This window comes from Wasmannia auropunctata, unplaced genomic scaffold, assembly GCF_000956235.1.
Source record: "Wasmannia auropunctata unplaced genomic scaffold, wasmannia.A_1.0 LD336029.1, whole genome shotgun sequence".
Lineage (NCBI taxonomy): Eukaryota > Metazoa > Arthropoda > Insecta > Hymenoptera > Formicidae > Wasmannia > Wasmannia auropunctata.
In genome coordinates this window covers 1,127,339-1,152,016 of record NW_012026861.1, presented here as the reverse complement: position 1 = coordinate 1,152,016, position 24,678 = coordinate 1,127,339, and the positions used below count along the sequence as shown (strand labels likewise).

Genomic DNA, 24,678 nt, shown 5'->3' with positions numbered 1-24,678 from the left:
CGATGCCTATAGTGATATTGACTACTAGCTGACGAGTAGAATCGCGTGGAAATTCCCACACGACACGAACAATGCGTCGAAGGGCGGTGCCAGACACGAAACCGTGGCACTGTGAGCCATCCCCTCGCACCACTTTATAACGCTCGTAGAAATTCGCCTCGAGCTTGAGGGGTAGCTTACGGTGCAGCTTGCACTTCACCGCTCAGTGAGCTTTCAACCACGTGTCATTTTCCACCTGGTCCGTCATGTTCGTACAAGGCCCGCAGATCATCAAACAGAGATCGGATAATTCCGAGGAGGGTAGCGATGAGGAAGGTCCTGAAGATGTTCTCCAGGTCTCGATTCTTCGCAACAAAATTTGTTTGATTTCTACGTGTTTTTGTACAAGTGGTATTTAGAATATAATGGAAGAAAATTACTATAAATTATTATTAATAATAATACACCAATAATTGTACGCAACAAATAAAAAAAAAATTATATACATTTTATATATATATATATTAAATTTAATTTTTTACGCCATTAATATTTTTATTGTTGTGTCATTAATAATAAATAATTATAAATTAAGCTTTTTATTCAAACTATGCAGTGAGTATAGATTTATTTATAATCAAACTAATAATTAAAGTTGAACTTAACCTGGATGTTGTTAATAATTGTCAAGCTTTTTTGTGTCATTATTTGTTAAAATTTAACTTAAAAAAATATTTTTTATATCGTGCTTACAGAAACGACGGGAAGAATGCGAGAGAAAAGCCAGACGGGGGGAGATGGACCCCCGTTTAGAGTTTGCTTTTCAACTCTTGATGGACGCAACGCAGTTATCGCGTCACGAAGTCATGGACCATGTTTTCGAAAATGACATGTTGGACGAAATCAATCAGTTGTTTGTGCCGCATATGAGATCTACTCTTGTCTGGTACTATCAGGAGGTTGAAGAACCAGAACCACCGACTGATACGGTAAAAAATTGATTATTGCTTGACAATTAAAAACAAAAATAATCGTAAAAATTTCATTAAAGGTACAGCCGAAGACTGTTACTTCTAGATCAGCCCCAAACGCAGCAGCATCAAAGGTGAAGGAACAAAAGGAGACGAAGGAGCCACCGAAAAAGAAACTTTTTCTAACCGATGGCTGGCAAGTGCCTTGCACAGGCATCTGCATTTATATGTTTAGGTAATTCAAATTTTAATGTTATGTATTAATTAAAATAAAAATTATAATGTTATATATTGCATCATAATGCTTTTTATTTATCACATTTCTGCAATATTCAAAAGAATTTTTTATGAACAATATTTTATATTTAAAATATTTAAAAACAGTTACTAAGAACTTAAATCTCTATTTCCTCTTTAAACACACATTTATGTAGAATCAGCGTGTCTAAGCAATTACCAGAAGAAGGATTTCAAAAGGACCTTTACACGGGTGTGATAGATACGATGAAGGTAGGAGTAATAACGTCCATTCAGCGAATTGTGGAGCAAGTATTCATGGATGCGTTAGCGCATCCTGGTGCGGAAGGTGAGGACGACTGTTCGATGATTAAGAGCCTCCTGTTACCAGGCTTAAGATCTTTTTGCAGCGCTCTTAAAGGTACTTTTGCAAACTTATAAACTTAAATTTTTATATCAGTTTCAAAATAACATTTACAAATATCGTTAGAAATTTAAAAACAAGTAATTATAATTAAATGTTTCAAAGACAATAATATTTCTTTTTAAAGCTATGATTGAGCATTTGATTAAATTTACGTGATATTTATAAAGTTTGCGAAAAGGTAGCGCTTGATGGCGGTATATTCAGCGACGGCGAGCCAATGATGACGGAAGTGCACAACTTTGAAGAAGCGAAGACTTTTATAGCGAAGGAGAATGCCGTGGAGCAAATTGAGGAAAGAGTGAGACTATGGATAAAAAAACTCAAGGATTTTATGGCGGAGAGTAAGCAAGTCAAACGAGAGAATGATGTTTCTGGACCGCAACAAGAGCTCGAGTATTGGAAACGGCGGGGTGCACAATTTAGTCAACTGGTTAATCGTTTGCAGGTTTTGCCATTTCTATCGTTCCTGTGTAAAACTTTAAGTATTCGATTAAATTACAGAATTATAATACAGTTTTTTATTTATTTATTTTTATTTTAATTAATATTGCATGAATTATATTATGAGAATATAATAAATCGTGTTTTTATAAATCTTTTTTTAAACAAAAAAAATTCCAGGATCACGAAGTCACTATGTCACTTCTGTGTCTACAAGTAGCACGTTCGAAGTTAATTAAAGATTGGGTCGATGCAGAAGATGAAGTGACTTACTGTTATAACGAAGCGAAAGATAATGCAAAGTTCATCCAAGCACTGGAGAAGTGCTGTCATTGTCTCTACCTCGATGATCCTGTAAATTAGTTCTTTTTTATAAAACAAGAACATATATAATAAATTTATAATTTGCGTGCAATTATAAACTTGAATTTTTACAGGTGAAAATGCGGGATTCGCTTGTATCATTATTACAGACTGTTCGATTAATATACAGTGTCTCAAGATATTATAATACTTCGGAAAGGACGAGTTCCCTAATGATCAAAATTACGAATCAGATGATTGTTGCTTGTCGAGATTACGTTACGAAAAGAGGCCGGGAAATTATTTGGGGCCAAGATCGAGTGGCCGTTCGGTCGAGATTAAAACATTGTCTACGTTTAAACAAGTATTACATTTTAAATCAAATAGTAATCTTACAAGAGTTAATAAATTTTATTCTGTTATATTTCCAATCACTAAATTATATTTTTGCCAGCATTCTAAGAGTTTTAAAAAGTCTAGTTAAAAATACATATTTCTAATACTGTTACATTAGCAAAGAAACATAGGAAATAAATAATGGAATTTAATTTTTATTTAAGAGCTTATAGAGAAACATACAGACTGGTTCGATGTTCACCAGCCGTTACGGAACAAGAATTTTCCTTCTCAGAAACTCACGTCTTTGGCCGATTTGATGCTTTCTGTGCTAGAATTCGCAAGATTCTCACTATGTTTGATCTCATACAGGATTATCAAACTCTCTTTGAGAGACGAATGGAAGGATTGCTTCTCGGAGAAGGTATAACGTACCTTTAACTTTAACGTTTAATTCTTACTATATAAAATACATACAAAATCTATATTTGTTAAAAATTTTAGCAATCTCTAAATTAATGCATTAATAATAGTATACTATTTAATTTAATAATAATAAAAATTAAATAAATTTTCCATTATTTAATAGTTTAACTTTTCTTACGCCAATAATTTTAAATAAAACTATCTATCTCTCTCATCTCCTACTACTCTTGTCAGAGCATGGTGACCTTTGCTCGTATTTCTGCGATGTGCGTTATTTACACTTTTATGCAGATATACGGGACCTACAGTTTAACGCCGGTTCCGAACGGCGGCGTTATTTTTAAGATTTTAAGATTAAAAAAAAACTATCTTTACAATTCTCCATTTCAATACAAATCATAAATTATTAAGATTAATTTTGTTATAATTTTAACTGAAGCGATGATGATAAAAGAATGCCTATTTTAATTACATAAAATAAATTACTCTATGTCGAATTTTGCAGCATTAGAGGAAGCTATGAAGACTTTCGAAGAAGCTAAAAAGATTGCGACTAGCAAGTCTTACGATTATCTCGATCCAAGAAACGCCGACTTTGATATCGATTACGATGACTTTATGGCAAAGACAAATACGTTGAAAGAGAACATCGGCGAGATTATTGAAAAAAATTATGCCGATGTATGGGAAACGCCGCAGGGTATACGATTTTTAACGCGATTTGAAAAGGTGATAAATATACTCAACTTTTTAATAAATCCGCAAGAAGTATTGTGCACCCGATATCTTGATATTAACTATTTTTCTAAAATATATAAATGCTCTTTTTCTAAATATTTTTAATACTGTAAGGTCAGCGAAAAAATTCCGCTTACAAAATTGGAGGAAAAATATAACATTGTTGTGAAATATTGCGATAAAGAGATTGAACGAATTTTGAGACTATTCAAGCGGCAAAGAGATGATCCTCCATTACCGAGACATATGCCACCTATAGCTGGACGATTGACTTGGGCAAATTCTTTGAAGTAAGCAAGATAATTATGTGTATATGCAATTACTTGCAAATTAAATAAATGTTAAAAATTATACAAATTAACAGATATAGTCTTAAAATCGCACAATTCTCTAAAAAAAAAACTTTATTAGGGTACATCTGGACGAATTGATGGCATCCGTGTCAAATCATCCTGTTTTGAAGACGTTACCGTTGACTGCCGACTTGGTGAAAAGATATAATCACGCAATTGTTATCCTAAAACAATATCAGACCGATATCGCTGAGATTTGGACGCATCAAAATTCCTGGGTCATCGAGGATTGTTTAAAACAGTCAGTTTTCAAGCTCAATAATTAAGAATTAATTTCTTAAAATAACTTTTAAAGTATAAACATATATGTATAACAAACATATACACATTACAAATATTTATATTAAATAATAATTATAAAAAAATTAATTTTACATAACAGACCGCTGCTTATAGTCGACGAGAAATCCGCAAAAGTGAAAGTCAACCTGGAAAATCGAGTCGTTCTTCTATTTCGCGAAGCCGATTGTTTAGCAAAAGTAAATTTGGAGATCCCAATTGTTGCACTAACAATATTAGCGAAAAGAGATTATTTTACTCTGGTCACGGATTCTCTTCAGCTTATGATCGAGGAATTCGTTTGCACCGCAAAGCGCGTCAAACTAGAAGTTCGCCCATTATTGTTACCGCATTTAGTTTGCGTTGCATCCTTGTTAGAACCGGGATTAACAACTTTGACCTGGACCAAGCCGAATTGGAAAGACTTTTGTCAGAATACGAAAGAGCAGATCAAAACTTTCGACATTCTTATCACAAGAGTTCACGACGTATACGATAATAGGTACGTTGAAAGTAAAATAAGTAAAAAACTACTTCTTGTTCTATAAACAAATTTTTGAACAATAAAATAAAATTAATATTATGTTTAAAAAGTATATCACAATAAATAAATAATTAATTAATACTAATTATAAGTTAATTGGTAAATAATTATCTTTTTGCCCAATAAAGCATCCGAAAAACATTTAGATTATATTGTTAATAAATGATATGTCGTGCTAGGATTTTGCAAGTGTTGGAGAGCATGCAAAAAGTAACTTTACATGCTCTGCCCGAATCCGATCAACCATGGACAATAGAAGAATTTGTAGAAAAGAATGAGGAAATATGTAGGATGGCAGCGATAGATTTGCATCGTAAAAGCACAATGATCGAAGAAGCGGTAGAAGAAGTATTGCAGCTTGTTAGAAAGGCTACAGATAGTTTCAAGAGCACCGCCAATTCTAATCAATTTGATTTTCTTACTGCTGAAGGTATACTGCATATATTTAGTTTTAATCTTGACCTTCTGTGCTAAGATTGAATTACTTATCTTTTTTTTAACCCAAATGCATATTAAATATATAAATAAAAATCGTATATCTCTCACTTGTTGTAATACTTATCTGTGTATTATTGGGCAAATATTGCAATTTTAACAATATTTGAAGATTAATTAACTATGAGAGACCATGATTTATTATATGAAAATAGTAAACAATATACAGCTACTCTTATAAGACAATTTTCATCTTTTCTATTTAAATGAAGGAGCAGAAGGGGAGGAAGCAACAGAACAAACAATTCAACAAGATTGGTCCGTGGTATGGAATTGTTTCGACGATCCTCATAAATTATTGGCAATACCCGGTAGTTTACCCAAAGGCATGCAAGACATGGTTCGAAACGCGGTATCTGAGATGAGACGATATTATTCTAGGAAAATCGTGGATGTGTTGATAAAGGTCACTAGAGTATCTCTAGATGCGATCAGAAAACGATTCATTCGTGAACTTGATTCAGGTAATTTCTTAAATAAAACTTTAAGATATTATTCTCTCATTTAACAAAAAAGATTATTCTCTCTTTTTTATGTTATTAAACTAAAATAATCTTTATATCTAAATTTCGATAAAATACATGCATATAAAATCGCTTAAATTGTCGCATATAAAAGATCCGCGTGCTAAGAAATCTTTTTATTGTCTTACATTTTTTAAAAATTTATTTAGAAAAATATTGTCCATTATATTTATTTAGAAGTAAATCTCTTCACAATTGGATTTAAAATTAATTGTATTTATAGAAACAGCTCCGAATCCGGTGTTTTTATTACACGCAACATTGATGATTCCGGCAGTAACAGTCAAGCCAAGCCTGGACGATGTTCAAGAAGCATTGACATCAGTTGGAAAAGTTATTACGGGTGTCGCGAAAGGAGTGGCCCAATGGAATTCCAGAGGTAGCAAGGTAAAAGTATTATATTAAAGTTTTTAAAACTTGACGTATCTAACACATTATTTGATTTTTATATTATTTGATAATTAGAGCATGTGGAAAAATCTTCCCTATGCATCCAAACGAAGTCTGGCCAGTGTTGTTATGCGGGCGCAAAGTAATGCCGCGAAGCAGAAGCAGGAAGAGCCGGAAGATTCGAAAGCCAGAAGGCGACGACTTTATAAGATCCTCTCCGAAGAGAGACCTGTATTTCCAGTTCAGGAAAGAAACTTCTACACGATGGTCATGGACAATAAGGAAATCATTAAACTTCTCGGCTTGTTGAGCACTTGCACAATGGAACTGCGGCAAGTAAGTAATATAATAGTGTGAGATTTTTGACATTCGCTTATCGACGGAATTGATTGTCACGTTAAACTTACAGGATCTGACAGAATTTCTCGATCGTTGGAAACCGTATAAGTTTCTGTGGAAAAACGAGCGCAGTATGCGAGAATTGCTACAAATCTCTTTGTCAGAATTTGAAACTACTCTCCGCAAGCACAGCGAACTTGAAGATCGATTGGCCACCGAGCCAGATATGATCATATTCGGTACATCGATCGCTGTATCGACGGAAAAATTGAAGTATGGTGTCTATACGGAAATCAAAGGTAACGCTGTAATATGTAATATTATTTGAATATTAAAATTATGCATGTTTGATCGTCTTAAATTATTTATACACGTAACATGTTTAAAAAATTGTCTTTAATTCTAAAGATAAATAATAAGAATTTTACGAAATAATTTAATGCATAAAAAAATGCAGAATATAAAGTTAGCAGATACATTATATATTTTTTCTTTTCTTTTAAAAAATATGTAAAATTCTTGAAAAGTTAAGAAAATTTTATCAAAAGATTTAGGCAATAATTGAGTTATTTCCTACCTCTATCCTACATCAATATACATCAACAACAGACTATCTGATTTAACAATTTTCACAGGTTGTACACATAAAATTGGTCAAGCAATGAAGAAAAAGTATCGTCGTGAAATGGAATACGTTTATGCGCTCATAAACGAAATGGATCGTAAACTAGATCATCAAATTCGCGATCTGGATGACGTACGTCTCATTATGGACACTCTGAAGAAGATTCGCGAGCAAGAGGTCGACATGGAGCTCAAGATTGATCCCATTGAAGAGGCTTTCAACATAGTCACGCGATACGAGGTGCCTGTGGATCAGGAATGCTTGGAGCAGGTTGATAATTTGAGAGACACCTGGCAGAACCTGTTGGCACGAGCGCAAGAGAGTCACGTCTTGCTGTTGAATTTGCAACCGCAATTCGAGAACGATTTGCGAAACAATCTCGAGAAATTCCGTACCGATAATGAAATGTACTGCGAAGAGTACAGATCATCCGGGCCGATGCAGCCAGGTTTGAGCCCTCGTGACGCTTCGGACAGACAAATATTGTTCCAGAACAGGTTTGACGGTATGTGGCGAAAGCTGCAGACCTACCAAAGCGGCGAGGAGCTTTTCGGTTTGCCTATCACAGATTACCCGGAGCTTTCGCAAATCAGAAAGGAGTTGAATTTATTGCAGAAGTTGTATAAACTTTACAACGACGTCATCGACAGAGTCAGCAGTTATTACGATATTCCATGGGGCGAGGTAGGAAATCGTGCCACCGCCGTTTTTTATATAGAATATTTATAATACATTCAATCTACAAATTTATCTTTTAATGTATGAATTAAATGTTATCTATTATTTTTAATTTTTAATTTATTAGTGGTAAAGCTTTAAAAATTCTTTGGAAATTTTCTTATCGGTGTATTAAACAGAGATTGTTACATAAATTATGTAAATTGATTAGGTCAATATTGAAGAAATAAACAATGAGCTGATGGAGTTTCAAAATCGCTGTCGCAAATTGCCAAAAGGGTTGAAGGAATGGCCAGCGTTCTTTGCGCTTAAAAAGACAATTGACGATTTTAACGATATGTGCCCCCTTCTCGAACTAATGGCAAACAAAGCAATGAAACCACGTCACTGGCAGAGAATCGTAGAAGTCACGGGATATTTGTTCGAACTCGAGAGCGAGGGTTTCTGTCTTAAAAATATTCTTGAAGCGCCGCTTTTGAAGAACAAAGAAGATATCGAAGATATTTGTATATCGGCGATGAAAGAAAAGGATATCGAGGCCAAGTTGAGAACAGTAGTGAACGAATGGTCGTCTCACGAGTTGACTTTTATGACTTTTAACAACAGGGGAGAATTGCTGCTCAGGGGAGACACAACAGCGGAAACTATCAGTCAGCTGGAAGACAGCTTGATGGTTCTCGGCTCGCTCATGTCAAATCGCTACAATGCGCCATTTAGAAAGCAGATACAGCAGTGGCTTTCTGATTTATCTAACACGAACGAGATCCTCGAGAGATGGCTACTTGTGCAAAACATGTGGGTCTATCTCGAGGCGGTGTTTGTAGGCGGCGATATCGCAAAACAACTGCCAAAGGAGGCGAAAAGATTCAGTAAAATCGACAAAAGTTGGCAAAAGATCATGCAACGTGCCCACGAGACGCCGGGAGTTGTACCTTGTTGCGTGGGCGATGACTTGTTGAAGCAGCTTCTGCCACATTTGCAGGAGCAATTGGAACTATGTCAAAAATCTCTGAGTGGGTAAGTATACTCTTATTAATGATTGTAATTATCCTTCCTTTTTAGTGAACTTAAAAGGAATCTTTTGATCGTAACTTTTACTTTAAATACAGCAAATTTTAATGTAACATATCGAGAACATCTTTATATAATTTTTATTTTAATGTGACGTTTTTAGATACTTGGAGAAGAAGCGGATGATGTTTCCAAGGTTTTTCTTTGTGTCTGACCCTGCGCTTTTGGAGATACTTGGCCAAGCGTCTGATTCTCATACTATACAAAATCACCTGCTCTCTATTTTCGATAATACGCGCTACGTAAAATTTCATGATATTGAATATAATAAAATGACAGCCATTATTTCATCAGAAGGTGAAACTATACAGGTATGCATATTTGACAAAAAAATAATAATTATACAATCCCCATATATTACTATCTTTTTTAAAAGGTCAGCTTTTTTCATTTTAACTCCATATTTTTATACGATAATTTAAAATTTTTCTTAGATTTATATAATTTAATATAAATTTTTAAAATCGATTTTGTTTACAATTTTTTATAAAGCTGGAGAGAGCAGTGAGAGCAGAAGGTTCTGTGGAAACGTGGTTGATGCAGCTGTTACAAACGTCGCAACTTTCTTTGCATTCTATCATCCGTCAGTGCTACAGCATGATCAACGACGCAAATTTCAATTTATTAAATTTTCTCGACAAAATGCCCGCTCAGATAGGTTTGTTAGGTATTCAAATGATTTGGACGCGGGACGGCGAGCTGGCCCTGGCGCAAGCTCGCGCCGACAAAAAAATTATGATGGAAACGAACAATAAGTTTCTCGATCTTTTGAACACGTTAATCGATCAAACCACGAGAGATCTTACTAAGATAGAACGAATTAAGTTTGAAACGTTAATTACTATACATGTGCATCAACGTGATATCTTCGACATTTTGGTACGTTGCTAAACTAAATTTTTGCTCTATAGATACAACGCGTATCGGAAATATATATATATATATATATATATATATATATATATAGAATCTTAGATGCAACAGCGGAAGTTAGTAATTACATATTCCATTTATTCAGTGTCGTCTGAATGTGCGATCCGTGAATGACTTTGAATGGTTGAAGCAGTGCAGGTTTTATTTTAAAGAAGATCTCGACAAAACTTCTATATGCATCACGGATGTTCTTTTTACTTATCAAAATGAATACTTAGGATGTACTGAGAGACTGGTCATTACGCCATTGACCGATAGGTAAATGCAATCAACAATTATTTTACGACAACTTACGTGTTATTTTAACTTTTACGTATTTTAGATGTTACATAACATTAGCGCAAGCCCTATCAATGTCAATGGGAGGCTCTCCCTGCGGTCCGGCGGGTACCGGAAAAACCGAAACTGTAAAAGACATGGGGAAGACCTTAGCAAAGTACGTCGTAGTCTTCAATTGCTCCGATCAAATGGATTATCGCGGATTAGGTCGCATCTACAAAGGATTGGCGCAAAGCGGCTCGTGGGGATGCTTCGATGAATTCAACAGAATTGAATTGCCAGTTCTGTCCGTTGCCGCACAACAAGTTGCTGTAGTGCTCGCCGCGAAGAAGGAAAAGAAGAAGCAGTTTGTCTTCACGGACGGAGATCAAGTCGACATGTGTCCAGAGCTTGGGATATTCATTACTATGGTAATGTTAACAGAATAAGAAACGCAATTAAAACTAAATTCAAAAATTATACTTATATACAGATTTTTTTTTCTAAATGACAAAGTTTGTCAAAATTATATATGTATAAAATACATGTACAATTCCTTTGTATCTATTTATATAGCTTTCTTATATGTTTTTTTATAATATTGTCACAAAAAACTGAACAAATTGATTAGCGCATGTGTATAAAAAGATTTTAATGCTAATGTAAATTATAGAATCCTGGATATGCGGGACGAAAAGAATTGCCGGAGAATTTGAAGATACAGTTTCGCACAGTGGCTATGATGGTACCTGACCGTCAGATTATTATACGTGTAAAATTAGCTAGTTGTGGATTTCTCGAGAATATTACTCTTGCTCGTAAATTTTATACTCTTTATAAACTGTGCGAAGAGCAGTTGACCAAGCAGGTAATTGTATACATTAAGAAAAGAGAGAGAAAGATAAAGGAAAGACATTCAAAAGAAGTATGACTATAAAATGATATTCGCGATGCTTTGATTTTTAGGTTCACTACGATTTCGGTTTGCGAAATATATTGTCAGTATTAAGAACCTTAGGAGCGGCGAAGAGAGTCAATTCCAAGGATACAGAAAGTACAATCGTCATGCGCGTTTTAAGAGACATGAATCTTTCGAAACTCATAGGTCATTATGCTAATTAATTTGAAAAAAAAAAAAAGAACTCGTAAACTGGTTAGCTGATGTACATACACAGATATGCTGAAACATGTGACATATTTTTTCTGCAGATGAGGACGAACCGCTCTTCATATCTCTCGTGGCTGATCTGTTCCCCAATCAAGTCCTGGAGAAAACATCGTATCCTGAATTGGAAGCGGCTATTAATGAACAAGTGGAGCAGGCCGGACTGGTTTATCATGCACCATGGGTGCTTAAATTAATACAGCTGTATGAGACGCAAAGAGTGAGGCATGGCATTATGACGTTAGGTCCGACCGGCGCCGGCAAGACTACTTGTATACATATTTTGATGAAAGCATTGACGCAATGTGGCAATTCCCATAGGTAATACACAATATGTATTAATGTATATATGAATATACATATATGTAGCATTTTTATTTATACATTGCATAAAATGTCATAGATTTACTGTAACTTTTTCTGTAATTTTTCTCAATTAATAAGTAATTTTTAAGAAATGCAATGATAATGTCATTTATAAAATCGCTTTTACTGAATTTATGGGTATCTGTAATTTATTTAACTTTACAGGGAAATGAGAATGAATCCTAAAAGTATAACAGCCGCTCAAATGTTCGGCCGTTTAGATGTAGCCACGAATGATTGGACAGACGGGATTTTCTCAGCTTTATGGCGTAAAACGTTGAAATTGAAAAAGGGTGAACATGTATGGCTGGTGCTCGACGGTCCTGTTGACAGTATTTGGATAGAAAATTTAAATTCTGTATTGGATGATAATAAAACTTTGACTCTGGCTAACGGCGATAGATTGTCAATGGCGCCAACGTGTAAAATTATTTTCGAACCGCATAATATTGATAACGCAAGTCCTGCGACTGTATCGCGAAACGGTATGGTGTACATGAGCTCCTCAGGATTGGATTGGACTCCAGTTGTTATTGCTTGGCTAAAATCACGATCGTCGTTGGAGCAAGAAGTTCTCGAACAATTATTTACAGATTCTTTTGCACAGGTAAATTAATAGCTATCTTTTGTAGATTTAATTTTAATGTTAAATATTTTTATTTTAATGCAATTTTAACGTTTTAACCATAATTAAAATTAATTATTTTTTCCTTAACTCAAGAAAAACGTGCTCACGTTAGCCGTTATTAATTAAATAGAAATTGAAAATATAACAGAATAATTAGACCAATTGTATTTTGTTAATTATAAGCGTATATTAAAATTTATATTGTTTTAAATAATAATATAAATCTTATAAATATATCATATTGCTAATTTTGACATAAATAAATTTTTAATCTATTAGATCTATTCATGGAGCACTCAAACGTTAATACTCGCTATCGATGTCTTGCAATGCAATATAGTACGGCAAATGCTTTGCCTGCTGGAAGGTTTGATACCTCCGGAGACATCACTAGAAGAGACCGAGGATATGGAAGATATGGAAAAAGACATGGAGAAACCTCAGCCCCTAACGGCGGAGTATCTAACACGTCTTTACGTGTTCGCGTTAGTGTGGGGCATAGGAGCATTGTTAGAAACTACCGACAGACTAAAGTACGATAAGTATCTTCGAGAGAACTTTGACACTCTGGATCTCCCGACTTCCGACAGGTACTTGGATGCTACTGTATTCGATTTCTTCGTCACTGAAAAAGGCATGTGGGATACGTGGACCAGTATGGTGACCAATTATGTCTATCCGGAATATTCGACGCCTGACTACAGTAACGTTTTGGTGCCTATACCGGACAACGTGAGAATTCAATATTTGATCGACCTGATCGGCCGTCAGGATAAAGCTGTGTTGCTAATAGGCGAGCAGGGGTCCGCGAAAACTGTCATGATGAAATCATATATGAAAAAATCGAATCCGGATACAACTTTGAGTCGGTCCTTCAACTTCAGCTCTGCGACCAGTCCGTATCAGTTCCAGAAAACCATTGAGAGTTACGTGGAAAAGCGTTTAGGAAGTACATTCGGACCACCAGGCGGCAAAAAGATGTTGATCTTTATCGATGACATAAATTTACCGCAGATCAATGAATGGGGTGATCAGGTGACCAACGAGATCGTCCGGCAGACTATGGACATGAAGGGATTTTACTCCCTCGAGAAACCCGGTGACTTCACCGCAATTGTGGACGTAACTTTCTTAGCAGCCATGTGCCAGCCTGGAGGCGGAAGGAACGACATCCCCTCGAGACTCAAGAGACAGTTTTGTATTTTTAATTGTACTTTACCCGACGACGCATCGATCGATCGAATTTTTAGCGTTTTGGGCGAGGGACATTACAATGTTAAAAGAGGATTTTCGCAAGAAGTCCGTCAGCTCGTTAAGAAAATGATTCCCTTGACTAGAATACTGTGGGAGAGAACACGGGCGAAACTGTTGCCAACGCCTGCGAAGTTTCACTATGTATTTAGCCTTCGAGATCTCTCGAGAATCTGGCAAGGTATGGTCGGTACATTGTCAACGGTCATCGATAAGGAAAGCGTATTGATGTTGCTTTGGAAACACGAATGTACACGGGTGTTCAGTGACAGACTTACGTTACAGAGTGACAAGAATTGGTTTGATGAAGGACTAATTAGCGTTGTAGCAGACGTTCTAGGAGAGAAATACGTAAATATGCTGGATCAAAATCCTACATTCGTCGATTTTATGAGGTTCGTGTAATGTTAGTTATAATAAATAAAATTATCAACATTGTAACTTAGAAAATTCCTGCTTAAAAGGTTCAATAATGATAGAAATAGATTTAAAATTACATTAAAGTAGACTTTATTAAAATTTTACCTAATTTTATAGTAAAGTTATCATTTCTGTCGAACTCACATTTGAGCTACTAAAGAGAAATTATTTATTTCTGTCGTATTCGTTTCTTAATAGTATATCTTACGTAAATATTAAATATACTTAAATACAAATTTGAATGTATATATTTTTTTTATATAACTTATTGAGTTATCCAATCCAAACTGAAAATTATGATTTGTTACATATTTTATTATATATTTGTAAGAAATATTAAAGTTATTTATATATGTATAAAAGATACAAAATCTCTAAAATTAAAATATTACATAATAAATCATACGTAAACTAGAAATATTGTACGATAATATCAATTTTGACTAAATATGGTCAAAAATAAACATTACTTAAAATGACTTTTAAATTATATACTAAGTAGAGTAAAAAAAGATAACAAATCTGACATTTACGAACCAAAAACACGATGAAATTGTATACATTTTTTCTTATCTAATTCTGTCGGATCTTTTAAACAGAGATATGTTACGCAAAATTAACAAGATTTTTTTTAACGACAGAGATGCTCCAGAACCAACCGGCGAAGAAGGTGAAGACGCAGATGTAGAACTCCCGAAAGTGTATGAACCTGTTTATGATCCTCAAGTGTTAAGAGAGAGATTGGACATGTTTCTCGCACAGTTCAACGAAATGCAGAGAGGCGCTGGAATGGATTTAGTATTTTTCCCTGACGCTATGCTGCACTTAGTAAAGATATCTAGAGTTATTAGACATCCGAAAGGCAATGTGATGTTAGTAGGTGTCGGTGGTTCTGGCAAGCAGAGTCTTACAAAGTTATCCTCCTTTATTGCCGGGTACAAGACATTTCAAATCACTCTAACTAGATCTTATAACGTAGCCAATTTCTTAGAAGACCTGAGATTTTTGTACCGCACTTGCGGCGCTCAAGGCAAAGGTACAACATTTATTTTCACCGATCTCGACATCAAAGAGGAGGGCTTCCTCGAATATCTAAATAATATTCTGAGCTCCGGAGTTATCAGCAATTTATTTACGCGTGACGAGCAAGCGGAAATTATCTCAGAATTAACGCCTATCTTGCGACGGGAAAATCCTAAGAGAACTCTCAATAATGAACTGGTGATGGATTTCTTTTTGCAAAGAACGTGTCAAAATTTACACGTCGTTTTCTGCTTCTCTCCTGTGGGTGAAAAATTCCGGAATCGCGCCCAGCGTTTTCCGGCGCTCATTTCAGGATGCACTATAGACTGGTTCCAACCTTGGCCGAAGGACGCTCTGATTTTGGTCGCCGAACATTTTCTTCATGATTTCGAGATCGCTTGTACTAACGACGTGAAGGCTGAACTAGTGAACGCATTGGGATCCATACAAGATATCGTTTCGGAAACATCGGTCGAGTATTTCCAAAGATTTCGGCGCGCCACTCACGTGACTCCGAAGTCTTATTTAAATTTTATCGGTGGATACAAAAACATCTATCGATCTAAGCAGCATGAACTCGGCGAGGGGGCTAAAAGAATGGATACAGGATTGGCGAAACTCGAAGAGGCATCGATATCAGTCGAGATCCTAAAGAGAGACTTAGCCGTAATGGAACAGGAATTGGTTCAGGCGTCCGAGAAAGCCGAGACGGTACTTTTGGAGGTGACCGAGAGAGCAATGCAAGCTGAAGCTTTTAAGAATCAAGTGCAAAAGGTGAAGGAAAAAGCGGAGCAGTTGGTGGCTTGTATAGCTGATGAAAAAGCACTGGCCGAGCAAAAGCTCGAGGCCGCGAAACCAGCGTTAGAAGAAGCGGAAGCTGCTCTGAATACCATCAAACCTGCTCACATAGCAACGGTGAGAAAGCTAGGCAGACCACCTCATCTGATAATGAGAATTATGGATTGTGTACTGATCTTGTTCCAACGAAAAATCGGATCCGTTGTACCTGACACAGCTGCGCCGTGCCCTAAACCCTCCTGGGCGGAATCCTTGAAACTCATGGCCAGTACGACGTTTTTATTACAATTACAGAATTATCCGAAGGACATAATTAATAACGAGATGGTTGAGCTACTGCAACCGTACTTCAAGATGGAGGATTATAATATGGAAACAGCTAGACGTGTGTGCGGTGACGTTGCTGGTCTGCTATCGTGGACCAAGGCCATGGCGTTCTTCCATTCCGTCAACAAAGAAGTTCTACCTTTAAAAGCTAATTTAGCGCTGCAAGAAGCACGCTTGAAACTCGCAATGGAGGATCTGGCGAACGCCGAGCGGGAATTATCCGAAAGAGAAATGGCTTTGCAGATGGTCAAAGAGCAGTACGATAGCGCGGTAGCGGAGAAGCAGAGATTGACGGAAGCCGCGAACGTGTGTCTGAGAAAAATGACAGCTGCCACCGCTTTGATAAACGGATTAGGCGGCGAGAAGATTCGATGGACCGAGCAAAGTGGAGAATTTAAGATTCAACTGGGACGATTGGTCGGGGACGTTTTGTTGGCAACTGGATTTTTGTCATACTGCGGACCTTATAATCAACAGTATCGAGCCAGCTTGGTGACCGCGTGGATGAATATATTGACTACCAAATCTATACCTTTCACTAAAAATTTAAATATAACAAATATGCTCGTCGACACGGCAACGACGTCGGAGTGGACCCTTCAGGGATTGCCTAACGACGAGTTATCCGTACAGAATGCGCTTATTGTTACAAAATCTTCGTCCTATCCGCTTCTTGTCGATCCTCAGAATCAAGGAAAAATGTGGATTAAGAATAAGGAGAGCACGAACGAGTTGCAGATTACTTCGCTAAATCATAAGTATTTTCGAACTCATCTCGAGGACAGTCTTTCGTTAGGCCGACCACTGCTAATCGAGGACGTTGCGGAAGAGCTCGATCCGGTGCTCGATAATGTACTTGAAAAGAATTTTATTAAATCAGGATCTATCGAGAAGGTCATCGTCGGGGATAAGGAATGTGACGTAATGCCAGGATTCATGTTGTATATCACCACTAAACTACCGAATCCAGCATACAGTCCAGAAATATCCGCGAAAACGTCGATTATTGACTTCACCGTGACGATGCTAGGTTTAGAAGATCAGTTGTTAGGTCGAGTGATACTCATGGAGAAAGCCGATTTAGAGGCGGAAAGAGTCGCCCTGTTCGAATCGGTCATGACCAATCAGCGTTCAATGAAGGAACTCGAAGGTACGCTATTACACAGACTTACATCGTCGGAAGGCTCTCTGGTGGACGATGAGGCTTTAATAACTGTCCTTCGAGAAACCAAAACCACGGCCGAATCGGTGAACGAAAAGCTGCAAGTGTCCGCTCTTACTGAGAAAAAGATCACCTTGGCACGCGAGGAGTTTCGCGCGGTTGCGTCGAGAGGTTCGATTTTGTATTTCCTGATAGTCGAAATGAGCAACGTCAATGTGATGTATCAAAATTCGTTGAGGCAATTCTTGACGATCTTCGATAATTCAATTACGAAATCCACGAAGAGCCCTATAACTTCCGAGAGGATAAACATTATTCTACGCCACCTCACGTATGAAGTCTGGGCGTTCACTCTGCGAAGTCTTTACGAGAGGCACAAATCTTTATTTACATTGATGCTAGGTATGAAGATAGATTGTCACAGAGGCGCCATTTCCCATGCAGAATTCAACGCCTTTATAAAAGGTGGAGCGTCCTTAGATCTTAACGCAGTAACGCCGAAACCGTTCAAATGGATACTCGACATAACGTGGCTGAATTTAGTCGAAATAAGCAGGCTAAAAGTGTTCTCGGATATACTAACGAAAATTGAGTTCAGTGAAAAGGAATGGAGGGTGTGGTACGAAAAAGAGAAGCCGGAAGAGGAAGATTTGCCTTGCGGCTATCAAAAAAGTCTCGATGTGTTCCGGAAATTATTGCTCATCAGATCGTGGAGCCCTGATCGAACTTTATCCCAGGCGAGAAGGTATATCACGGAATCGTTGGGTAAAGAATACGGGGAGGCTAAGATATTAGATTTGGAGGCAACGTGGTTAGAGTCTGAACCTAGGACGCCACTGATATGCCTATTGTCTATAGGATCCGATCCGAGTCCTCAAATTACAGCACTAGCCAAACAAAAAACGATTCGTAAGTTAGCAATTTAATTAATTATGTATCACAAAGAAAATTCAAAATTTTTTCAATTTTCTTTGGGATAAATTAAAATCACCAAGAAAATTTGAAATCTTTTTTTAATATAGGAAAGTGTATTTGATAACGATATTTTTTTGATATTATTATAGCATTAAATTTAGTATCTATGGGACAAGGCCAAGAGCTCCATGCTCGAAGGATGATTAGCGAAGCTATGAGTACAGGTGGCTGGGTTCTGTTACAAAATATTCATCTATCATTGCCTTTCTGTACGGAAGTAATGGATGCTCTTGTTGAAACAGAAACTGTTCACGAAGTGTTCAGATTATGGATGACAACTGAAGTACACCCTCAATTTCCCATTGGTTTGCTACAGGTTGAATTTTTATTTTATAATTCTTAATGTATCCAGATAGCACAAAGAATTAAAAAAAAATTCAGTCGTCATTAATTCTGAGTTTATTTTTAGATGTAAAAAGAAAACGTTTTCAAAAATTCTAGAAAAAAAATTCTTTTTGACTCTGAAAATTAATTCAGAATTGATGATATACGACTGAATTAAAAAATATATATACGAATAAATTCTTTTTGAACTTTTCGTGCTATTTTGAGTAACCAACTCTTAACTTAAACATCGATTATTGTATTAGAAATGGAAAAAAGCAGATTCGAATAAATACATTATAAATATAAGAAATTAATATGTTTCAGATGGCAATTAAATTTACGAATGAGCCACCTCAAGGCATAAGAGCCAGTTTAAAGAGAACTTATCAAGCGGTAACTCAAGACGCATTGGATTATAGTACTCAATCGCAGTGGCCGCCCTTGTTATACGCCGTTGCATTTTTACACACTGTGGTGCAAGAGAGAAGAAAATTTGGACCGCTCGGCTGGAATATACCTTATGAATTTAATCAAGCAGATTTTGCAGCATCGGTTCAATTCATCCAGAATCACTTGGATGATATGGATCCTAAGAAGGGAGTTTCCTGGCCGACGGTCTGCTATATGCTCGGAGAGGTTTCGATCTATTAATTTTTTTAACCTTCGTTAAATAAAACGATATATGTTACATTTCTTATATTATATATATTTTTTATCAAATTGCATTTATTAATATCATTACACGTAGGTCCAATACGGCGGTAGGGTCACGGACGATTTTGACAAACGTTTATTAACAACTTTCACGCATGTTTGGTTTTGCGACGTATTATTACGACCCGGCTTTGAATTTTATCGAGGATACAGAGTACCTCAGACGAGAAATCTTCAGGGATATCTGGACTACATCGATAGTTTACCCGCGACCGACACCCCGGAGGTCTTCGGATTACATCCGAACGCCGATATTACTTATCAGATCAATACAGCGAAAGGAATACTCGATGCGATTCTTAATGTACAGCCTAAAGAGGGTGGTGCACAGGGGGGTGAGTCTAGAGAGAACGTCGTGTATAAATTAGCCAGTGATATGCTGTCCAAATTACCCAAGCAGTACAATTCCTTTGAAGTGAAAGAAGCGCTTCAAAGAATGGGCCCATTGTTGCCGATGAACATTTTTTTAAGACAGGAAATAGACCGGTAAATATTCCTCCTCACTTCTCATACATAAAATAAATTTAAATATATGTTATCTGTAAAATATTGTATATCCTATACAAAAAATCCTATAAAAAAAAAGATAGGGCAGATTATTCCTCCTTTTATTCTTTTTAACGACGATTCTTTTCAGAATTTCGCGAGTCATCAAGGAAGTACGAAGTACTTTAACGGATTTGAAGCTGGCTATCGAAGGTACTATAGTAATGAGTCAAGGATTGCGAAAATCATTAGATGCGATGTATGACGCACGTATCCCAGACAAGTGGTTGAAAATATCTTGGGAATCGGCAACTTTAGGCTTCTGGTATACGGAGCTTTTAGAAAGAGATCATCAATTCAGACAATGGTGCATTCATGGCCGTCCGAAAGTATTTTGGATGACTGGATTTTTTAATCCACAAGGATTTTTAACGGCAATGAGGCAGGTGAGTGTTAAAATTGTATTAATATAAATTATTATAATTATTATGTATTAATAAACTTATAGTCAAGTCTGTAGAAAAGATTTTGTAAAGTGTTTGTTATAAATTTTATTAATCAATTATACAATTAAATAATATATATTAATTGTATTCAAAGCTAATAAATTAATTCATATTATATATCTGACAAAAATATATTTACATAGATACATTTAATATATATATTTAATCTAATAGTTTGTTATGTCTCTGCCAGCATTGAGCCAACATTGTCAAATTCCATACTAAATATGTAGATGACAAAATTTATAATTAACACTGTGCAAAATTTTTTCGATAGACTTGGCTGTAAATTTATAGCTGCACGTATTTTATAACAAAATTTAGATTTATTTACTTTGCATAACTATTAAATATAAAGTTTATAATGTTAAATATATCAAGTCCTAGAAAACACAAAAAATTTGCAATAAATATTAATTACAGTTTAATTTCGTCGCAATTATATATATGTATATTAGTTTTTACTGCTTGTTTTAACTTCAATCAAATAAATGAATTTTAGGAAGTGACCAGAGCGCATAAGGGTTGGGCTTTAGATTCCGTAGTTTTGCAAAACGTTATTACGCGCTATAATAAAGAAGACATTAAAAGTCAGCCTCAGGAAGGAGTTTACGTTCATGGTTTGTTCCTGGAAGGCGCGTCGCTTGACCGAAAAGCCGGCAAACTCGTCGAGAGTAGACCGAAGGTTCTTTACGAACAAATGCCGGTTATTTATATTTTCGCAATAAATACTACCGCTGGTAAAGATCCGAAATTATATGAATGCCCTATATATAGAAAGCCTCAAAGAACTGACGCGAAATACGTGGGTTCGATCGATTTTGAAACAGATTATAATCCCCGGCATTGGACACTTCGAGGTGTAGCCTTGTTATGTGACATTAAATAAAAGATTTGATATAATTGCGTATAATAATTAAAGAAACAACTTAAATTATTCAAAAATTAATTATTTAAAATTACATTTGATACTTATATTTGATGCAATTATATCAACTTGTACATTATATAAATTTATTGTGTTATTCCTTTTTGCGAGGAATCAATAAAAAAATGTAATGTAGTTATTCTTTTATTTTATATGTAAAGTACAATTTTTGTAAATAATCGTGTACAAAAATATAGATTATTTGATAAACTAAACCACACACTACATTCGGTAATAATCATGTGCTTATTGTCTATGTAAAATTATATTTAAAAATAATTACAAAACACAATAATTATCACCTCTATATTACATCTTTGACGCTATAAATCAAAATTAAAAAAAGTAACAGCCTTCTTTGATTAGATTTTGTAATTTCATAAAAATATACTTATCAATTACATACTTAAATCAAGAATACTTCCATATCTTTAAGAGATGCAATAACATTTTTTTAAACTCTGGATATTAGACTTAAAAATAAAAATTTTACTTTTTATACTTTTTATTAAAATTAAAATAATTTTGAATGTGTATCTATCCAAAAAGAATGTCAAGTTGAAAAAAAAAACTTTTATTCAAATCATTAATATTTAAGTTTGATTTGTATCTTGATTCTTTTTATTAATTTCTTATTCTACGATAGGAGTAATTTTACGGAGTTTATTAATAGAGATAATGCTTTCCAAGATGCTTCTACATCATTTCTTCCGATACCAATCTGCGTGAGAAAAGGACAAGTATTGAGCTCTATTGCTTTCATCACATAACAATTATCCGCAATTATGTCCTTCATTTGAACCATTACATCAATCTCTAATAGTATTCTTTTTAATTCAGATACGTTTTCAATTACAGTATCATAGGTAGTTGGTTCATTATCAAGAAATTCATTGGGAAAATTATATTCTAATTGTTCCAATATATTATTACGCTTATCTACCTCCAAGGAGTCTTTCCAAATAGTGTGGTATTCAGATAATTTACTACCCAAGTTGACTTTTTTTGTTCTAACCAATGCACGGTAACGTTCCTCCGCATTTCTATTCAACGTTTCCGTGTCAATAGTCGAATTACAAGATGAATTTGGAGAATATTCCTCTCCATTTTTCTCTTTGTAGGAATCATTCGAATTATTCATGAGACCCCTTATTCTATCTATCATTGCTTTCGCAGCATAGTGTTTTGCTTGCTTTTTCGTAGTTGCTATTCCATCTTCTTCAAAATTAGATACTTTACATCGAATAGTGAAGATTCGAGCATGTGGCGGTCCAACATCCCGGATAGGAGTGTACTCTGGCTCCTTTAAATTATTCTCGGCGCAAAGTTCCTGAAAAAGAGGAACACGGTAAAATAAATAAAACCATCGAGGCACGTGACTATATAATATTAATAATAAATTATAAGAGTTCAAGACAATTACCTGTAATTCACCTACGGCGTTGAAGAAAGGTACATTTGCCGATGTCCTTGGTAGAGGAGGAACGGAGTGGAACGGTGACCTTGACGGAGACACCGTTGGTGTGGTAGCAGCTGGCAGTTGTGGATAATTTCTGTGTGCAGCAATCTCCGCTAACATAGCTTTAGCGGCCTCGTGTTTGGCATCCTTCTTACAGCGACCTGTACCAGTTGCACTGAGACCGTCGCATGTAACACGATACGTAAAGGTATTCACATGACGTCCTCCACCGTCATGTATCAACTCGTAATCGGGTGTAATGCTCTGTTTCACCATCATCTCTTGGAGAATGGAAACTGGTGTTTTACTCATGTCGATCGGATTTAACGTTGCTACCCAATTTTTAATAATCTATTTGTAAATTGCAGTTATCCGTATGTACTTGCTGCAAACAAAAAGAAAACACTCTGAAAATAATAATTACGCTTGTGTTTTAATATTAACAGAGATCTGTTTATTTGGTTATACTTTTTATATTTTGTATTTTTTTCTCTTTCTCCTTCCACACTTTCGACATATAACTATTTCATTTCATTTTAAATGTAGAAAGAAAGAGTGCAAAAAAATGCAAATAAATAGCAACTTATAAACAGCAGGTGTATGGAACACGCAAATATATCAAAAGATATAAAGGGCATTTGTAGCAAGCGTTGATCTGTAGTTTTATTTATATTGTACTTGTAGTAAGAATTAGTCATTGAAAGTCAACGTCACACGGCAACGTGCATGTTTTTCTTGATAGATCGCATTTTAGTAAATTACTAGAAATTCTACATTCTTCAAAACGCAAGTAATCCAGCAAGAAAACATATGTTGTGTGCCTGACTTTAGTTTTATGAAAAAAAACCAACTAGGTACTCTTAACTATAGGTACTCTATTAACAGAGATCTGTTTATACTTGGTTATACTTTTTATATTTTGTATTTTTTTCTCTTTCTTCCACACTATCGACATATAACTATTTCATTTCATTTTAAATGTAGAAAGAGTGCAAAAAAAAAATGCAAATAAACAGCAGACAAACAAAAATAATAGCTTTGAGAGAAAGGGTATCTTGTGATTTTATCAGCGGTAGAATTTACATGAATGAATTCTGAATTTATCTTACCTCGACGTTTAAAACAATCGAGCGGATTACGATTAGAGCAATATGTCGAAATATTCACGCTTCACGCTGTTCATCTGATTCTTCTCCGTTCATGTAAAAATTGAGTCGAAGCCTATCCTTACATAACTGCGCTGAAACAAGAACGTAACGATTCAGCGATAGTGTGAAATAATCGTGGTATCACGTTATCACCTTTTTCTCCACAAAGACATACCTCGAATGTAGAATTATCAGGCAAATAGAACTGGGAAGGATAGAGGAAGACCGGTATTCATGTAAAAACAGCTCTTCCTGTTTTTATCCGTACATCCGACAACGTGTTACTTGTTAGGTGAAGCCGGTGAAGACCACAGAACAGAAGACACTATATTTTAGAACCCTCTCCTCTGTAAACTGTTCCCGACGTTCCCGTCTACTCCCGAGTCCCGTCGTTCCCGACCATTCCCGACTATCCCCGACAACGGATTGCGGACTGCGTCACTGCGGAGTGCGCAACAAACTAAACTACATTCATAGTCAGAGAGAAACCTGAGTGAGAGGACATGATGGCCTTTTGCCTGTTACCTCAAAATGCCCTCGTGCACTAACACCACCTGAAGAAGTGGATGTAAACTACGTAGCAACATTCACGAGTGTCCGGGCTACATCCACGTTTCGAGACTGATGGCGCTTAATTCTCGAAAACAC

The 24,678-nt window shown here is 35.8% G+C and overlaps 2 protein-coding genes across 4 annotated transcripts; one reads left to right on the top strand and one right to left on the bottom strand.

The window, feature by feature from the left end:
- The first annotated feature begins 245 nt into the window (after nucleotides 1-245).
- Nucleotides 246-21,760, top strand: LOC105452585 (dynein heavy chain 5, axonemal). The gene is made up of 34 exons (XM_011693834.1): nucleotides 246-335; nucleotides 735-968; nucleotides 1,037-1,185; nucleotides 1,385-1,608; nucleotides 1,782-2,059; nucleotides 2,236-2,409; nucleotides 2,493-2,722; nucleotides 2,919-3,118; nucleotides 3,626-3,849; nucleotides 3,973-4,148; nucleotides 4,270-4,452; nucleotides 4,594-4,992; nucleotides 5,214-5,464; nucleotides 5,742-5,993; nucleotides 6,277-6,422; nucleotides 6,543-6,779; nucleotides 6,853-7,081; nucleotides 7,418-8,091; nucleotides 8,297-9,102; nucleotides 9,260-9,467; nucleotides 9,649-10,035; nucleotides 10,175-10,347; nucleotides 10,412-10,778; nucleotides 11,021-11,215; nucleotides 11,314-11,452; nucleotides 11,557-11,833; nucleotides 12,044-12,485; nucleotides 12,786-14,152; nucleotides 14,819-18,396; nucleotides 18,552-18,778; nucleotides 19,114-19,425; nucleotides 19,538-19,989; nucleotides 20,141-20,435; nucleotides 20,998-21,760. Exons 1-34 carry the CDS (start codon nucleotides 246-248, stop codon nucleotides 21,382-21,384), a joined length of 13,962 nt encoding a protein of 4,653 aa, XP_011692136.1. The 3' UTR covers nucleotides 21,385-21,760.
- On the bottom strand, nucleotides 21,670-24,647 carry LOC105452578 (probable RISC-loading complex subunit BRAFLDRAFT_242885). Of its 3 annotated transcripts, XM_011693819.1 has the most exons (5): nucleotides 24,556-24,647; nucleotides 24,206-24,471; nucleotides 23,992-24,122; nucleotides 22,847-23,267; nucleotides 21,670-22,753 (listed from the first exon to the last, which is right to left on the bottom strand). In XM_011693819.1, exons 4-5 carry the CDS (start codon nucleotides 23,192-23,194, stop codon nucleotides 22,061-22,063), a joined length of 1,041 nt encoding a protein of 346 aa, XP_011692121.1. In that variant the 5' UTR covers nucleotides 23,195-23,267; nucleotides 23,992-24,122; nucleotides 24,206-24,471; nucleotides 24,556-24,647; the 3' UTR covers nucleotides 21,670-22,060. The 3 variants fall into 3 exon arrangements, with proteins under 3 accessions (XP_011692121.1, XP_011692120.1, XP_011692122.1); XM_011693818.1 differs by lacking the exon at nucleotides 24,556-24,647 and having other exon boundaries at nucleotides 24,206-24,481; XM_011693820.1 differs by lacking the exon at nucleotides 24,556-24,647 and having other exon boundaries at nucleotides 23,992-24,117; nucleotides 24,206-24,481.
- Nucleotides 24,648-24,678: the final 31 nt, after the last annotated feature.

Coding starts and splice junctions, on each gene's coding strand:
- LOC105452585 (XM_011693834.1), top strand. CDS start 246: ATGTTCGTACAAGGCCCGCAGATCATCAAACAGAGATCGGATAATTCC. Junction 1,186..1,384: donor ATCTGCATTTATATGTTTAG/GTAATTCAAATT, acceptor ACATTTATGTAG/AATCAGCGTGTCTAAGCAAT. Junction 2,723..2,918: donor CATTGTCTACGTTTAAACAA/GTATTACATTTT, acceptor TTTTTATTTAAG/AGCTTATAGAGAAACATACA.
- LOC105452578 (XM_011693819.1), bottom strand. CDS start 23,194: ATGAGTAAAACACCAGTTTCCATTCTCCAAGAGATGATGGTGAAACAG. Junction 22,754..22,846: donor ACGCCGTAGGTGAATTACAG/GTAATTGTCTTG, acceptor CCTCTTTTTCAG/GAACTTTGCGCCGAGAATAA.